General features: G+C 37.6%; 1 protein-coding gene and 1 long non-coding RNA gene across 2 annotated transcripts; one reads left to right on the top strand and one right to left on the bottom strand.

The window, feature by feature from the left end:
• Nucleotides 1–3,684: 3,684 nt before the first annotated feature.
• Nucleotides 3,685–8,650, bottom strand: LOC118751280. The gene is made up of 3 exons (XR_004994506.1): nucleotides 8,575–8,650; nucleotides 3,844–3,991; nucleotides 3,685–3,772 (listed from the first exon to the last, which is right to left on the bottom strand). It is a non-coding gene; the product is annotated as an uncharacterized LOC118751280 (long non-coding RNA).
• On the top strand, nucleotides 3,693–6,437 carry LOC118751278 (transcription factor Adf-1-like). The gene is made up of 4 exons (XM_036486061.1): nucleotides 3,693–3,797; nucleotides 3,859–4,003; nucleotides 5,694–5,811; nucleotides 5,874–6,437. Exons 2-4 carry the CDS (start codon nucleotides 3,868–3,870, stop codon nucleotides 6,391–6,393), a joined length of 774 nt encoding a protein of 257 aa, XP_036341954.1. The 5' UTR covers nucleotides 3,693–3,797; nucleotides 3,859–3,867; the 3' UTR covers nucleotides 6,394–6,437.
• Nucleotides 8,651–12,560: the final 3,910 nt, after the last annotated feature.

Genomic DNA, 12,560 nt, shown 5'->3' with positions numbered 1-12,560 from the left:
CACGGGGCTATTTTCAATACACTGACAGTTTTTCACTAACCCACTCCTATTTATTACTTGAAGATAAGTGCATTTGTAATTCAGACTGCATCATATCTGGACAAGTTCGGTTGTTATTTAAACTTTTCTTTTTTAAAGAATTGTTTCAACTCTTGCCATATTTCAATGGTATCACTTTTAGTCAGTATTAGAGGTGAAGATAAGTACATTTGTAATTTAGACTGCATTACATCTGGACAATTTCGATCTTTATTGAAATTTTTCTTTCTCTAAGTTTTATGATGCTTTACACTGGTTGTTTTCGAAATAGAATACAGATTGCGCATCCCTTCGGGTGATGACGTCACGTTAGCCATGAATAGTGGAGATGAAGTAGAGAATAATTGGAGATAAAAATTTGATGTTTTTTTTACATTGAGTGAATGCGTGAAAAGAAAATTATATTTCACTTATATAAATAGTGCACAAATAAAACCAAGTGATTATTTTGCTTCGGAAGGAACATCTGGCAGTCTTTTATTTTATCGTTCATATTTACAAATATATGAGTGTTGTTAGAATGTAATAAACGGTTTGGTTATTTGCCCAATTATTTCGGACTTTTGTGTCCGAATGGGTGACCTGCTCAAAAAAATTTTTATCTCACTTGTAATCAAGAATCTAAACTTTCTTTTAAAACCTTGCTTGAACAGTACAATTTTTTTATAAATGCTTTTTATACTTTAGTTCTTTCAACTCAAGCTCCCGGAGCTTTATATCGAGTTTTAGCTTTTGCAGCTGGATCCGTTCGTAGTGTTCCCTCCCCTCACGAGCTTCTTTTTGTTTCAAAATTTCAAAAGTTTTCCGCGCATATCTTCCAATGTCGTGCATTTTTTCATCCAGGCCTCTTACCACTTTTAGTAACTCCTCCTGATTAAGCGTCTGCTGCTTCAGCATCTCAATTAGATCGTTTTCCCTTACATCCGCATTTACTATGGACGAACGCACTCTCCTGCGAGGGGTAGTTTCAACCTCGCTTTGAAGATTTTCCTCTTCAGTACAATTTTCTGAAACAAGTGCACTGGTACTGTTGCTGGCACCATGACTTACGCCTTCAGAATTCGCTGCTCTTTCTAAGCCTAGAAGAGAGTCAACCTTCTGTTGACTGTATCCTTTTTATTGGACCCGAAAGCACCAAGTCCTCGAGCTACATTTGGATGCTCCCGCATCATTTGCACCATTTTTTCAAATTGCCGCGTATTCGTTTTCTTCATGCTGCTTAAATATTGTCAAAATTATTTACATATATATTTGCACAAATTACCCTTTTTTATTAATATATGCATGTATGTACCTTTTATTTTCAATTTGCAACATATTTTTTATATTTTTAGATTTTATTTTATTTATTATCACGCACAAATTTCCTTCGCCAGTTTTTGAAAGCTAAGGCGAACGTTGTCTAGTCGAATGGTATTTCGTAATTTCAAAATTTGAATATTCGACCTAAGACGCGAATGTCACGGGCGAGCAGCAGGCAAACTGCGAACAATAATATGAAATCGGGCTATTCGACTAATTTTTAATTCGACTCGCGAACGATAATAGGGCCCTACATTTGAAATAGAAGGGTAGGTTTTTGTACCATATGTTTATTTGTAGATGCGTATAAAGCACACTTAATTGATGAAAACATAAATTGCTTTTTAAATTCGATGTTATCATAGAAATCATAATAGTTTTATTTTAATTTTAAGCCTTAATATTTCGTTCCATATTTCGTTTAAAATGCCAAAATTTCCTGCAAATACATAAGAATTTGACTACTAATATCGTTTCCTTTTCTCGAAATAATGTTGCATTTATTCAGCCCTGCGCAGGGCATATGGCGTACTCTTGCCCTAAAATGTTGCACTCTGTTAATGTTGCCATATAGATAAGAAGGTGAAATTTTTTTCGATAAAAAGTAACGCCTACTTTGCAAACTTTTCTGCTACCATTTTCGCATCAAGCGATTTAATTCCTCCACTTTCTCCGTCCTTCGTAAACGCAACCTTTTGTAAAGGAGTGTCAAACCGCGGCTGTCAATAATTATCTAACCGGGAAATCTTTAGCTATTTGTACAACGATTTAGGGTTGGGGGCGGAGGGGGAGGAGGCGTGGCTCCCCAAACCCTCCTAAACGAAAGAGGATGGACGCCGCTTTATGAAAAGTCACCCCTCACCCCCCTCCCTCGCCTGAAGACCCATAGGGAGCTGATTGAAAGCAGCGGAAATTTGGATTTTTTCCAAAACGATTATAACCCTCACTACTCCTTTCTCTGTTGCCCGAGAAGAGGGGCTGAACACCTTTTGCAGAGAGCACCTTTCTGCGTAGTCGGCCTTCGGCCGCGCTTAAGGCTCTGTTATGCATACTTGGCATTGCTTGAGAGTTGTCACATAAGGAATCCGTTAAATGAGCTTCGCGTGTAAGCTGTTACCCAACGCACAGCATTACATACGTAGAAGTCTGTTGGTTTTTGATTTCCACGTAAAAATGGTATAGCAGTGCATGCACTGCCAAGTATGCATAACAGAGCCTTTAGGGATTATAACCCTCACTAAGTAGAATTCTCCTTTCTGTTTTGCCGAAGAAAAGGGGCTGAACACCTTTTGCAGAGAACACTTCTGCGTAGGCGGCCTTCGGCCGCGCTTAGGGATTATAACCCTCACTAAGTAGAATTCTTCTTTCTGTTTTGCTAAAGAAGAGGGGCTGAACTACTTTTGCAGAGATATTACGTGGTGACAGCTCAGCTCGGAAACTTACAAAAAATACCATATTTCCAACCGACATAAGGTGCGTTCGACAAGTCAAAAATTTGTAATAGTTTTTCCAAATTTTTACTGGATGGCGTTCGATAACGACAAAAAATTATCTAACACACAGAAATTGAGAGAGCAAGCGTTCATTTTGTTGCAAGAGAAGCGTTCATTTTGTACTGGCAAAATTTTAGTCAGCAAAAATTATCCAACACGAAAACATATGATCACAAAACATATGGTTGCAATTTCTGTAAACAAACAAAATTGCATTTTCCGAGTTTTGGTATTTATATGCTTTTTAGCTGCCTGCTATGTGACTTTATGATAGCGCCAACTAGTTTTTACTTCTAGAAATGTTCCGGGCGAACCTTTTTCTCTATGGAGGCAACATGAATTTCAGTTTGTTTACAAATAAAACATAAACAAAGTCAGCTGGTGTGTCTTCTTCTTCCGGTTTTTGCAAGTAATGGCTAATTTCCTGTTCGTTAACTTTTTTGCTTTTTCATCTCTTTGGGAGAGAATTTTCGCTTACTCTCTTGATTTTGATTGTTGGCTGGTGTTGGCTATTTTTGTTATCGAACGCAGATATTATTAATAAATTAGTGCACAGTTATAGTAAATTTTATTTTTGTAATAAAGCGTGAACTGTTGTCTACAAATGTGTAAAAGGTTTTTGATTCGATTCACGCGTTTGGGCACAGCAACCCAAAATCTTTGTACAAATTCATAAAGAGTACCCATCTAACCTTTAAATTTATTATTGAATCATGATCCTGAACAGCACGATTGTAAGGTTTGTTTTTGTTCTGCCAACACCACCTTGTATAAATTCGCCTTGGAGATTTTCCAGCACGTGAAGAAGGCCAGTTAAATATGCACAATGACACATAATCGAGTGTAAAATTTTCGAAGCTTTCAAGCAAAACATCGATATGTTCGATGCATCGACTTTTTCCGATATAGGCATCAGAAGCTAAAAAGTTTTGTTTATGCTAAAAGAGAACATAAATTTTTGTGGTAAACTTATTTGGATAATTTTAAATTTGTTTACGAATATACACACACTCGACATTTGCAGCTAGCTAACATGTTTGAAGATGATTTGATTAAGGCGGTTCGGCAATATCCTTGCTTATATGATAGAAGCAGCAGGCAATCAGAAAAGTCTCCGGAAATCACTAAAAGATGTTGGCGAAGTGTAGCTATGGAAACTGGAGAAACAAGTAAGTAATTTGGGCACGGTTCGGTTAATTGTACACAGTGATTTTGGGTTGTTGTCAAATGTGCGACACGATTCCGAAAATCTTATACGCGTGTAGCCAGAGGATTAAACTTTAAATTTCCGACCACTAATTTATTAATAAATTCTGTTGGAAATATGCACTCCCCTTGCCCCCTTTAGGACTTCTCCATAAGGCGTATGGGAATGGAATTGATGACTTGATCTCGAAAGTAAACGGTTACCTCCGCGATTTGGTCGACACTCGTCGGTAATATGTGTCCTTTCCCCGCTACTGTTTAACTTTTATATTTCAAAGCTCCCTCAACCATCAGAGGGAGTCTCGATTGTCTCTTACTCCGACGATTGCTCGATCATGGCGACTGGGAATGGAATTGATGACTTGTGTTCGAAAGTAAACGGGTATCTCTCCGAGCTTTCTCGCTTCTTCACTGCAAGGAGCCTAACCCTCTCCCCTACGAAATCCTCTGCGACCTTGTTCACCACCTGGACGAAGGAGGTCAGGCTACCACTGGGAATTCACGTCGATGATACACCAATTCCGGCGGTGAATAACCCCAAAATAATCGGAGTAAGCTTCGACAGTCTGGTCTCCTCTGTGCACGCAACCGCTATTGTCAACAAAGTGTGGAGCCGCAACAAGGTCCTCAAGTCGCCAGCCGGCAGTGCTTGGGGCAAAGACTAAGAAACGTTGCTGGCAACATACAAGGCAATATGCCGGCCGGTTTTAAATTACGCAGCACCAGTGTGGTCGCCGGGGACTAGTAGGACGCAGGGGATGAAGCTGTAGACTACGCAAAATACCGCACTCCGGATAGCGACTGGATGCCTTCTGATGTCGCCTGAACACCACCTACACGACGAGGTGAAATTGCTCCCGATCAATTAGCACAATAAAATGCTCTGCAAGCAGTTCCTTGTTGGGAGCCATAGACGTGGTCACCCAAATGGGCAGCTGCTTACAGAAGAGCCCTCGCCCAGGTACGTCAGGAGGCATCTCTACGAACTGACGGACGAAGTCCAGAGGTTCATTAACCAACCTCTGGACCCGTCAGCTTATCGGCAGTCCCTGAACGGCATTCACAGGGTGTCAGTCTCGAGTTATGTAGACTCCAGACCTGCGAATGCCATTCTAGGCGCACAACCACCGGACATTGACGAGACGTAGCTTCATCTACCTCGGAAGACTAGAACTACAATAGCCAAACTTCGCTCTGTCTACTGCAGAAGGTTAAACTCATACCTGAGAAGACTAAACGCAGATGTACCAAATGAGTGTCGGGCATGCGGAGATACACCCTATGACTCGAAACATCTCTTCGTATTCCCGGAAAACCCGACAACCCTAACGCCTTAGTCCCCATGTGGACCGACCCTATCCAGGCTGCACGCTTTTTAGGGCTGCCGTTAGTGGAACTTGACGACAACGACTGAGATATTAACCGATCTGGGCGGGGTTGTTGTATCCGCTACAACAACAACACAACGTTGACGGATGAGCCGACTCGAGCGGGGTTTGGTAGCCGCTACTACAACAGCAGGAAGGATGACTACTTAGAGTTTGGACTGTGCCACACCACCTCCCCCTCCGCTCCCACCTACAAAAGCATTCTACAAATATCCGATGATTTCCCAGCAATTTCAGTAAAAATATATATTTTCCTGCCGTTTAGTCGAAAGATGCCAAAACCGGTGGAAATCTCTGCGGGACCGATATGTTAGAGAAATTAAAACCGATGCTAGCAGTGATTGGAGGCATATGGAAGATTTGAACTTTTTACAGGATTGCATGTATGTTTTTATTGAATGTATTGTAGTTTTATATATATTTTAAGTTAATTTCATTTCAATAGAACAATCAGGAAAAATTATTCATCTAACTCTTCAGCAAAATCTCGTGACACAACGAGAACTCTAAAAGAAGAGTCACAGGATGAAAACTTTTATAATAACGACAGTTTTGCATCCGAGGAAGAACCATGTAATTCATCACTAAAGAGACCTTGCGATGATGACATAGATTATATGTTTGAAGAACAAGATGTAACTGAGAGTCCAACCGCAGCGAAAACATTTTTAGTTGAAGCTTTGATAGAACCGCCAATAAATGAGCCACTAATTAGTCAGTCATATCGAAGAGCAGAACGTTCAAAACCAAGTGCTCATGCCCCGAACGCACAGGCGAAATTCGATTCTTTGGTTGGAACTTTAAATGAATACATTAAAGGGCGTATAAAGGAAAGGGAGAAAACCAACAACAGTGATTTCTTCGGGTTACTGGATACATATCTTGCTAAATTGCCAGGAGCGGAACAAGATAAACTAAAAGCTGATATTTTAATTATGGTTCTAAATAAAACAAAAGAGTGTTAAATGTTATTTTCTTCTCAGACAAATAAATCTACTGATGAAATTCATGGAATTCATTTACATTATATTGGAAATAATTCTAACTCATAGGATTTAAATATGTGCAATTTTCTATTAAATTTAAAAACATGTAATAATACCTACTGTATTATATGCGCATTGGTAAATAGTTACATTAGCCGCTAATAAATGTAAGCAAATACGTAGAGTTTTTTATTTATTTTTTTTTTTAGCATCAGAGCTGTGCCAACCCACTGAAATTCGGTAAGCGTATTGGTGCATTCAGAATAAATTGTAATAGAAATGGAAGAAATTGTAAAAGAAAATAGGGCATAAGTAACGAATACCCACCGTTTCGATAGAGAAAAACGAGGAATGGGGTCTAATAGTTTTAAATGCTGAGCACACATATACCAATTTTATATTGCGGGAATAAAAGTTGTGGAAGATATTTAGGGTAAAAGATGAAATTTTGGATTTCGAAAACTGTTAATATCTTCGAATCCAATTAACTGTTTGAAAAATTAAGCACCGCGTTCGATAGGTATTTTAAACATATTTCGTTTGGTATACATATTTTGTGAATTTGTGTATGATATTTGTGGAAAAAAGAGACAATAAAAATATACGCAAACAAATTTGTGTTTATGGATTTTTTCCCAAAAAAATTTATTTGATTTTTCTTTTGTGTGATGTATCATATGACTACTTTATCTTTGCATTTTACTATATATTTTGCTTTTACGTTACCTCGACTGACCAATTCCGGCGATTTTGTTACATCATTACTTTATAATTTATTTTAACAAATTTGCGGTCATTTGTGTGGAAAGGTGTCCCCTACAAAAGGTGTTCAGCCCTTCTTCTTCGGCAACACAGAAAGGAGAATTCTACTTAGTGAGGGTTATAATCCCTAAACTCGGCCGTAGGCCGCCTACGCAGAGAGGTGTTCCCTACAAAAGATGTTCAGCCCTTCTTCTTCGGCAACAGGGAAAGAAAAATTCTACTAAGTGAGGGTTATAATCCCTAAGCGCGGCCGAAGGCCGCCTACGCAAAAATTTGTTCTCTGCAAAAGGCGTTGAGACCCTCTTCTTCGGCAATACAGAAAAGAGAATTCTACTTAGTGAGGGGTATAATTCCTAAGCTCGGCCGCCTTCGCAAAATGGTTTTCAGCCCTTATTCTTCGGCAACACAGAAAGGAGAATTCTGCTTAGTGAGGGTTATAAATATAAATTTTCTTTACACCAAAAGTACTATAACAGTGCCCTCATAAGGCTACTTTTGTAGAAAAAGCATTTTGAAGGGAATTTTTTCATATATTTTTTATAAAAGCCAATTTTTATCAGAAATTTGAAACGTAAGGTTCAAGGCGTCAACACCAAAAGAAAGGTGTATTAATTTTCCTTGAAACTGCAAATTAACTTTTACAAACGCTTCACTCGTTTTTGAAATATTTCGGTTTTTCAAAAAGCAAATTTTGATCTCTGACCTTCGGTATCGCGGTTAGGTTTAATTTCCGCAAGTAAATTTAAGTATCGTTATAATCAGCACAAAAAGCTCTATCGGCCCCTATTTTTAGTTTTTTTTTTTTTCTAGCGAAACGGGTATTCTTTACTTGTTCCGAAAATAGCAAATGCCAAAAACAGGTGATCCCAGCTGGAGGCATTTTTTGGCAAACATCTGATAGTGCTTTTACTTATGGAACTGTACGATGATTTCAAAATCTGGGCCCAAATCGCAGCAATCGTGATCGAGTGATTACTCGTTTCGAATCGATCAAACAAAATGGCGACTGTTTTCTCTACAATACAATTTAAATGATCACATGCACTATCGAATGCCGCGATCTCAAAATGAAATTTCCGTTCGAGCTACGTTCGAATCATCACGAAATAATGGAACGGGCATATGTGTCTGTTGCAAAAATGGGTTGTTGTTGTTGTCATGGGCCGTATTCGTCCTCAGACTCTACAAGCCTGAGGCCAGGAAAGCGGGCGGCGTCGATAGGCATTGTTGTTGTAACAGTATACAAATTCTACAAGAGTCTTTTGGGGAGTGTTGCTGGAGTGACGGTCCTTGGCCAGATATAAATCTGGGTCTTTCCTATTACGTAGACCCAGCTGTCGTGGAAAACTTTGCAGGTTGCAGTCCAAACTATTACTGACTATTTGTTATTATACACACCCAATAATTTAGCATATCGTAGTTATCGAAATTATCGAATTAATGTCATCTATTCTCAATGGCATGTCAATACGCCATATTTTCTTGCCATTTATTACCATCGCCCAATTGTGTTTATTTTGTGCAGACAAATATTCAAAAGTTGATTGCATCTATGCAGATTTTTCCGACGCGTTGGATAAGGTATCATATTCAATTTTGTTTCATAAAATAAGAAACTTTGGTACTCATTCAGTTTTCTTAAATTGGTTAGTTATGTATATACATATGTGTTCCATATTTCATGTTCATGTTGAAATTGAAAACTGCAGGTCTGCTCCGTTTGTTGCTACTTCTGGGGTGCCTCAAGGCAGTGTCCGTGGACCGCTTTTGGGTGGACTTTAGTAGTCAGCCGCACCTTGTGTTTTAAGAAAACCAGGTGGAATTAACATTTGAAACTTGGTCAGGATGTTAAGGAAGGTATCCTCTAAAACATGTATAACTAAGGTTCGATAAACTAACAGTTGTCTCTCTCGCACCGTTCCCTTAGCAGTGGCAGAGTGTTGCTTCTTTGCAAATTTACTTGGAAAAAGTGTAGCTTTGCTGTGAAATAGAAGTATAAGCTTTTGTGCAATATGTTTATTTGTATATGCATATGAAGCACATTTAACTGATGAAACCCCAAATTGTTTTTAAATTGGATGTTTACATAAATCTCATAGTAGTTTTATTTTAATTTTGAGTCCTTTTGCATTTTTTATACAGCTAAATAGCACATAAACTACGTAATTCACGTGGATGTATTAATATTTCGTTCAATATTTCGTGTAAACTGCCAGATTTCCTGCAAATACATTAGAATTTGCAAAATGAATTTCACTACTAATTGCCTACTTTGAGTACTTTTCTACTACCATTTTCGCAACAAGGGATTGCATTCTTCCCCTTTCTCTGTCCTTCATAAATGCAACCTTTTGTAAGGGAGTGTCAAACCGCGGCTGTCAATAATTATCTAACCTTGTATTATTAAATAATGGGTGTGCTCCATGATCCAACTACACAAGATCTGACATGATGAAGCAAAAGAAAAAAGTAATTTTCTGGCTGACGTTTGTAATTTCGGCGCCATGTTATTTTCTGTGAAAAGTAAACAAAGAATATGAAGAGGAAGCATAAAGAAAAAAATGCAAGCAATAGGTTTGTATAGTAACCAATAGTCAGTACTAATTTGTACTGGAACCTGCAAATTTTTACTGGAAAAGTGTATAACCCAAAAAATTTGCAAGAGAGCACTGAAGGGAGAGCTGCAAATTCTTGCTAGTGAAATTTTTACTAGCAGAAATTAGCTAGCAGAAGAAGAAGAAGAATAAATGTCAAAAGCCGCCATTTGTTGAATTGTTTTAGCACAAACAAAAGTAAAATGAGTGGAAATTAAAATATTAATGATGTACTAGACTGTGTAAGTGCTTGTGTGTAAAGCAGAGGTCGAAAATAACCGTCAACACTTTGAAAGTGTCCCAAAACAGAACAGGTGGTTTATTTTTTGTAGATGTGCGCTCCTCTCAGTGGGAAAGGGTTATTTTGCATATAATTTCCGTTGCTGTTGGACACGGACACTTATCGCTGGAAGAAGAAAAATAAGTGTTAGAAGTGCGTAGAAACATATCAAATTTGCTGTTGATAGAGAGATATAAGCAACGTCAACGTCACGGTGATGTTATTGATTTAAAATCCGCTATCAATTAAGAAATTTTTATGATTTAGTTTGTTGACCAAATAAAAAATAAAATTTATTTTTGATTTGTTTTTTCAACCAAATAAGAAATACAAATTTTTGATTTGATTTGTAGAGCAAATCAATTTGATTTGTAATTTTTCATTTAAATAATACATACTTTTGTTATGCGACGCAAATAAGATATTTAAGTATCTTCCAACTTCCAGTTCCACGAAAATCTTCGGGATCCTTGGGACTAATTCGAGATTTTCGAGACTATTTCGGGATTTTTGGGCTATTTTGGGATTTTCGAGACTTCTTCAGGATTTTCGGAATCTTCGGGACTACTTCGGGATTTTTGGGCTATTTCGGGAATCTCGGGACTAATTCGGGATTTTCGAGACTACTTTGAGATTTTCGGGATCCGCGGCACTAATTCGAAATTTTCGAGACTTCTCATGATTTTCGGAATCTTCGGGACTTCTTCGAGATTCTTGGGCTATTTCGGGATTCTTGGACCTAATTCGGGATTTTCGGGACTACTTTGAGATTTTCGGGATCCGCGGCGCTAATTCGGAATTTTCGGACTTCTTCAGGATTTTCGGAATCTTCGGAACTATGATTCTCGGGACTAATTCGGGATTTTCGTGACTACTTTGAGATTTTCGGGATCAGCGGCACTAATTCGGAATTTTCGAGACTTCTTCAGGATTTCGGAATCTTCGGGACTAATTCGGGATTTTTGGGACAAGTAGTAGTCCCGAGAGTACTGAAAATCCCGAAATAGTTCCCAAGTTGAGTCTCTGTGACTATATCATTTTCTTTATAATTACCTTTATTTTAATCTTTCCTCCTTTATTTTCATCTTTACTCGCCCTCATCTTTTCTTCATATTTATCTTTATCATCTTTATGTTTATCAATTTCTACATTACATATTCCCCTTCACCTTTGCCCTTATATTAGTAAAAATTTTAAATTTACTTTGGTCTTGATTTTTGCATTTATCTTTACGCATCTTTGTTTTTGTTTTTATTTTTGCCTTTGCCTTTATCCTTTTCTTTATCAATAAAATAAAATAGCTTATTTTCGGTGTATCATATTAAGAATGTGCACGCTCTCTTCTTTGTCATAAATGTTCGCACATGTATGTGTACGTATATGTCGTGTAAAGAAATGCCTAGCGCTTTGCTTCCACTTATTACGCCCACTTATATTTTTCAGTCCTACAATAACCCACAAATTAAGACACTTAAAAATAAAAGTCCCTGCCAAAGTGTTTTTGCCCAAGGGAAATTTTAGCTGTTGATAAATAACCCACAACGGAAAACACAAAAAGATCGCACAGAGTGATTTGCCACGGTGGGAAACACTCTTTGCTTGAGAGACGAGTGTTTGTGTCAGTGGTAAACACCATACGGGACACTTGGTGACGGTTATTTTCGATCTCTGGTGTAAAGCAAAGAGTTTAAAACTGATTTATAAATAGTAAAATGTTTACAGCAGAATATCAAAAGGGTGCAACAACTATTCACTTGCAGGTTTTGACTTGTTTTGCGTTCAATAACTTTTTCTGCTAGTTTTCTCTTCTCAATTTTACGCTCTATTTTGCTTTTACGCTCTCGCTGCAATGTTTTACTGGAGAAGCTACTATACAATTTATTATTTTTGTACGTGTTTTTGCATCCAATCACCGCGCACTTCATTTTAATTACAATTGGACAACACATTTTTTTGAAAATCGCTTAAAAATCACTGAAATAAACCACCGACAAAATACACATAAAGAAACAAGCAAAACAGAAATAGCAAACTTTAAAATTACGAACGTCACACACTTTTTTTCTCAATTGCTATTACAAATGGCTGCTTCTCAACCGGTCAGATCTGTTCTAATTGGTTCATGGGTGTGCTCAACGCAAAATTCACCTGCTAATGTGCGGTATTGCCACTCAATCTGAATGGAATAAATATTGAATATGTTTACACGGAGTACAGACTGTTATGTGGGATAATTAATTGTGGAAATAACTAAACAGCTGAAAATTCTCATTATATATCGAAGTATCGAAAGGATATCGCGCGATTTTTTATTACAAATTTTCATTATATATCGAAGTATCGATTTTTGTTTAAAAAAAGCGCCGCAGGCGCAAATTTGTAGTAAAAAATCGCGCGATTATTTATTACAAATTTTTATTATATATCGAAGTATTTTTTATTACACATTTTCGCCTGCGGCGCTTTTTTTTAATAAAAATGGATACTTCGATATTTAATGAAAATTTGTA

This window comes from Rhagoletis pomonella, unplaced genomic scaffold (assembly GCF_013731165.1).
Source record: "Rhagoletis pomonella isolate Grant_MI unplaced genomic scaffold, Rhpom_1.0 Rhpom_scaffold_00627, whole genome shotgun sequence".
Lineage (NCBI taxonomy): Eukaryota > Metazoa > Arthropoda > Insecta > Diptera > Tephritidae > Rhagoletis > Rhagoletis pomonella.
This window is presented reverse-complemented; position numbering and strand designations above follow the sequence as displayed.

Coding starts and splice junctions, on each gene's coding strand:
- LOC118751278 (XM_036486061.1), top strand. CDS start 3,868: ATGTTTGAAGATGATTTGATTAAGGCGGTTCGGCAATATCCTTGCTTA. Junction 4,004..5,693: donor TATGGAAACTGGAGAAACAA/GTAAGTAATTTG, acceptor CCTGCCGTTTAG/TCGAAAGATGCCAAAACCGG. Junction 5,812..5,873: donor AACTTTTTACAGGATTGCAT/GTATGTTTTTAT, acceptor TCATTTCAATAG/AACAATCAGGAAAAATTATT.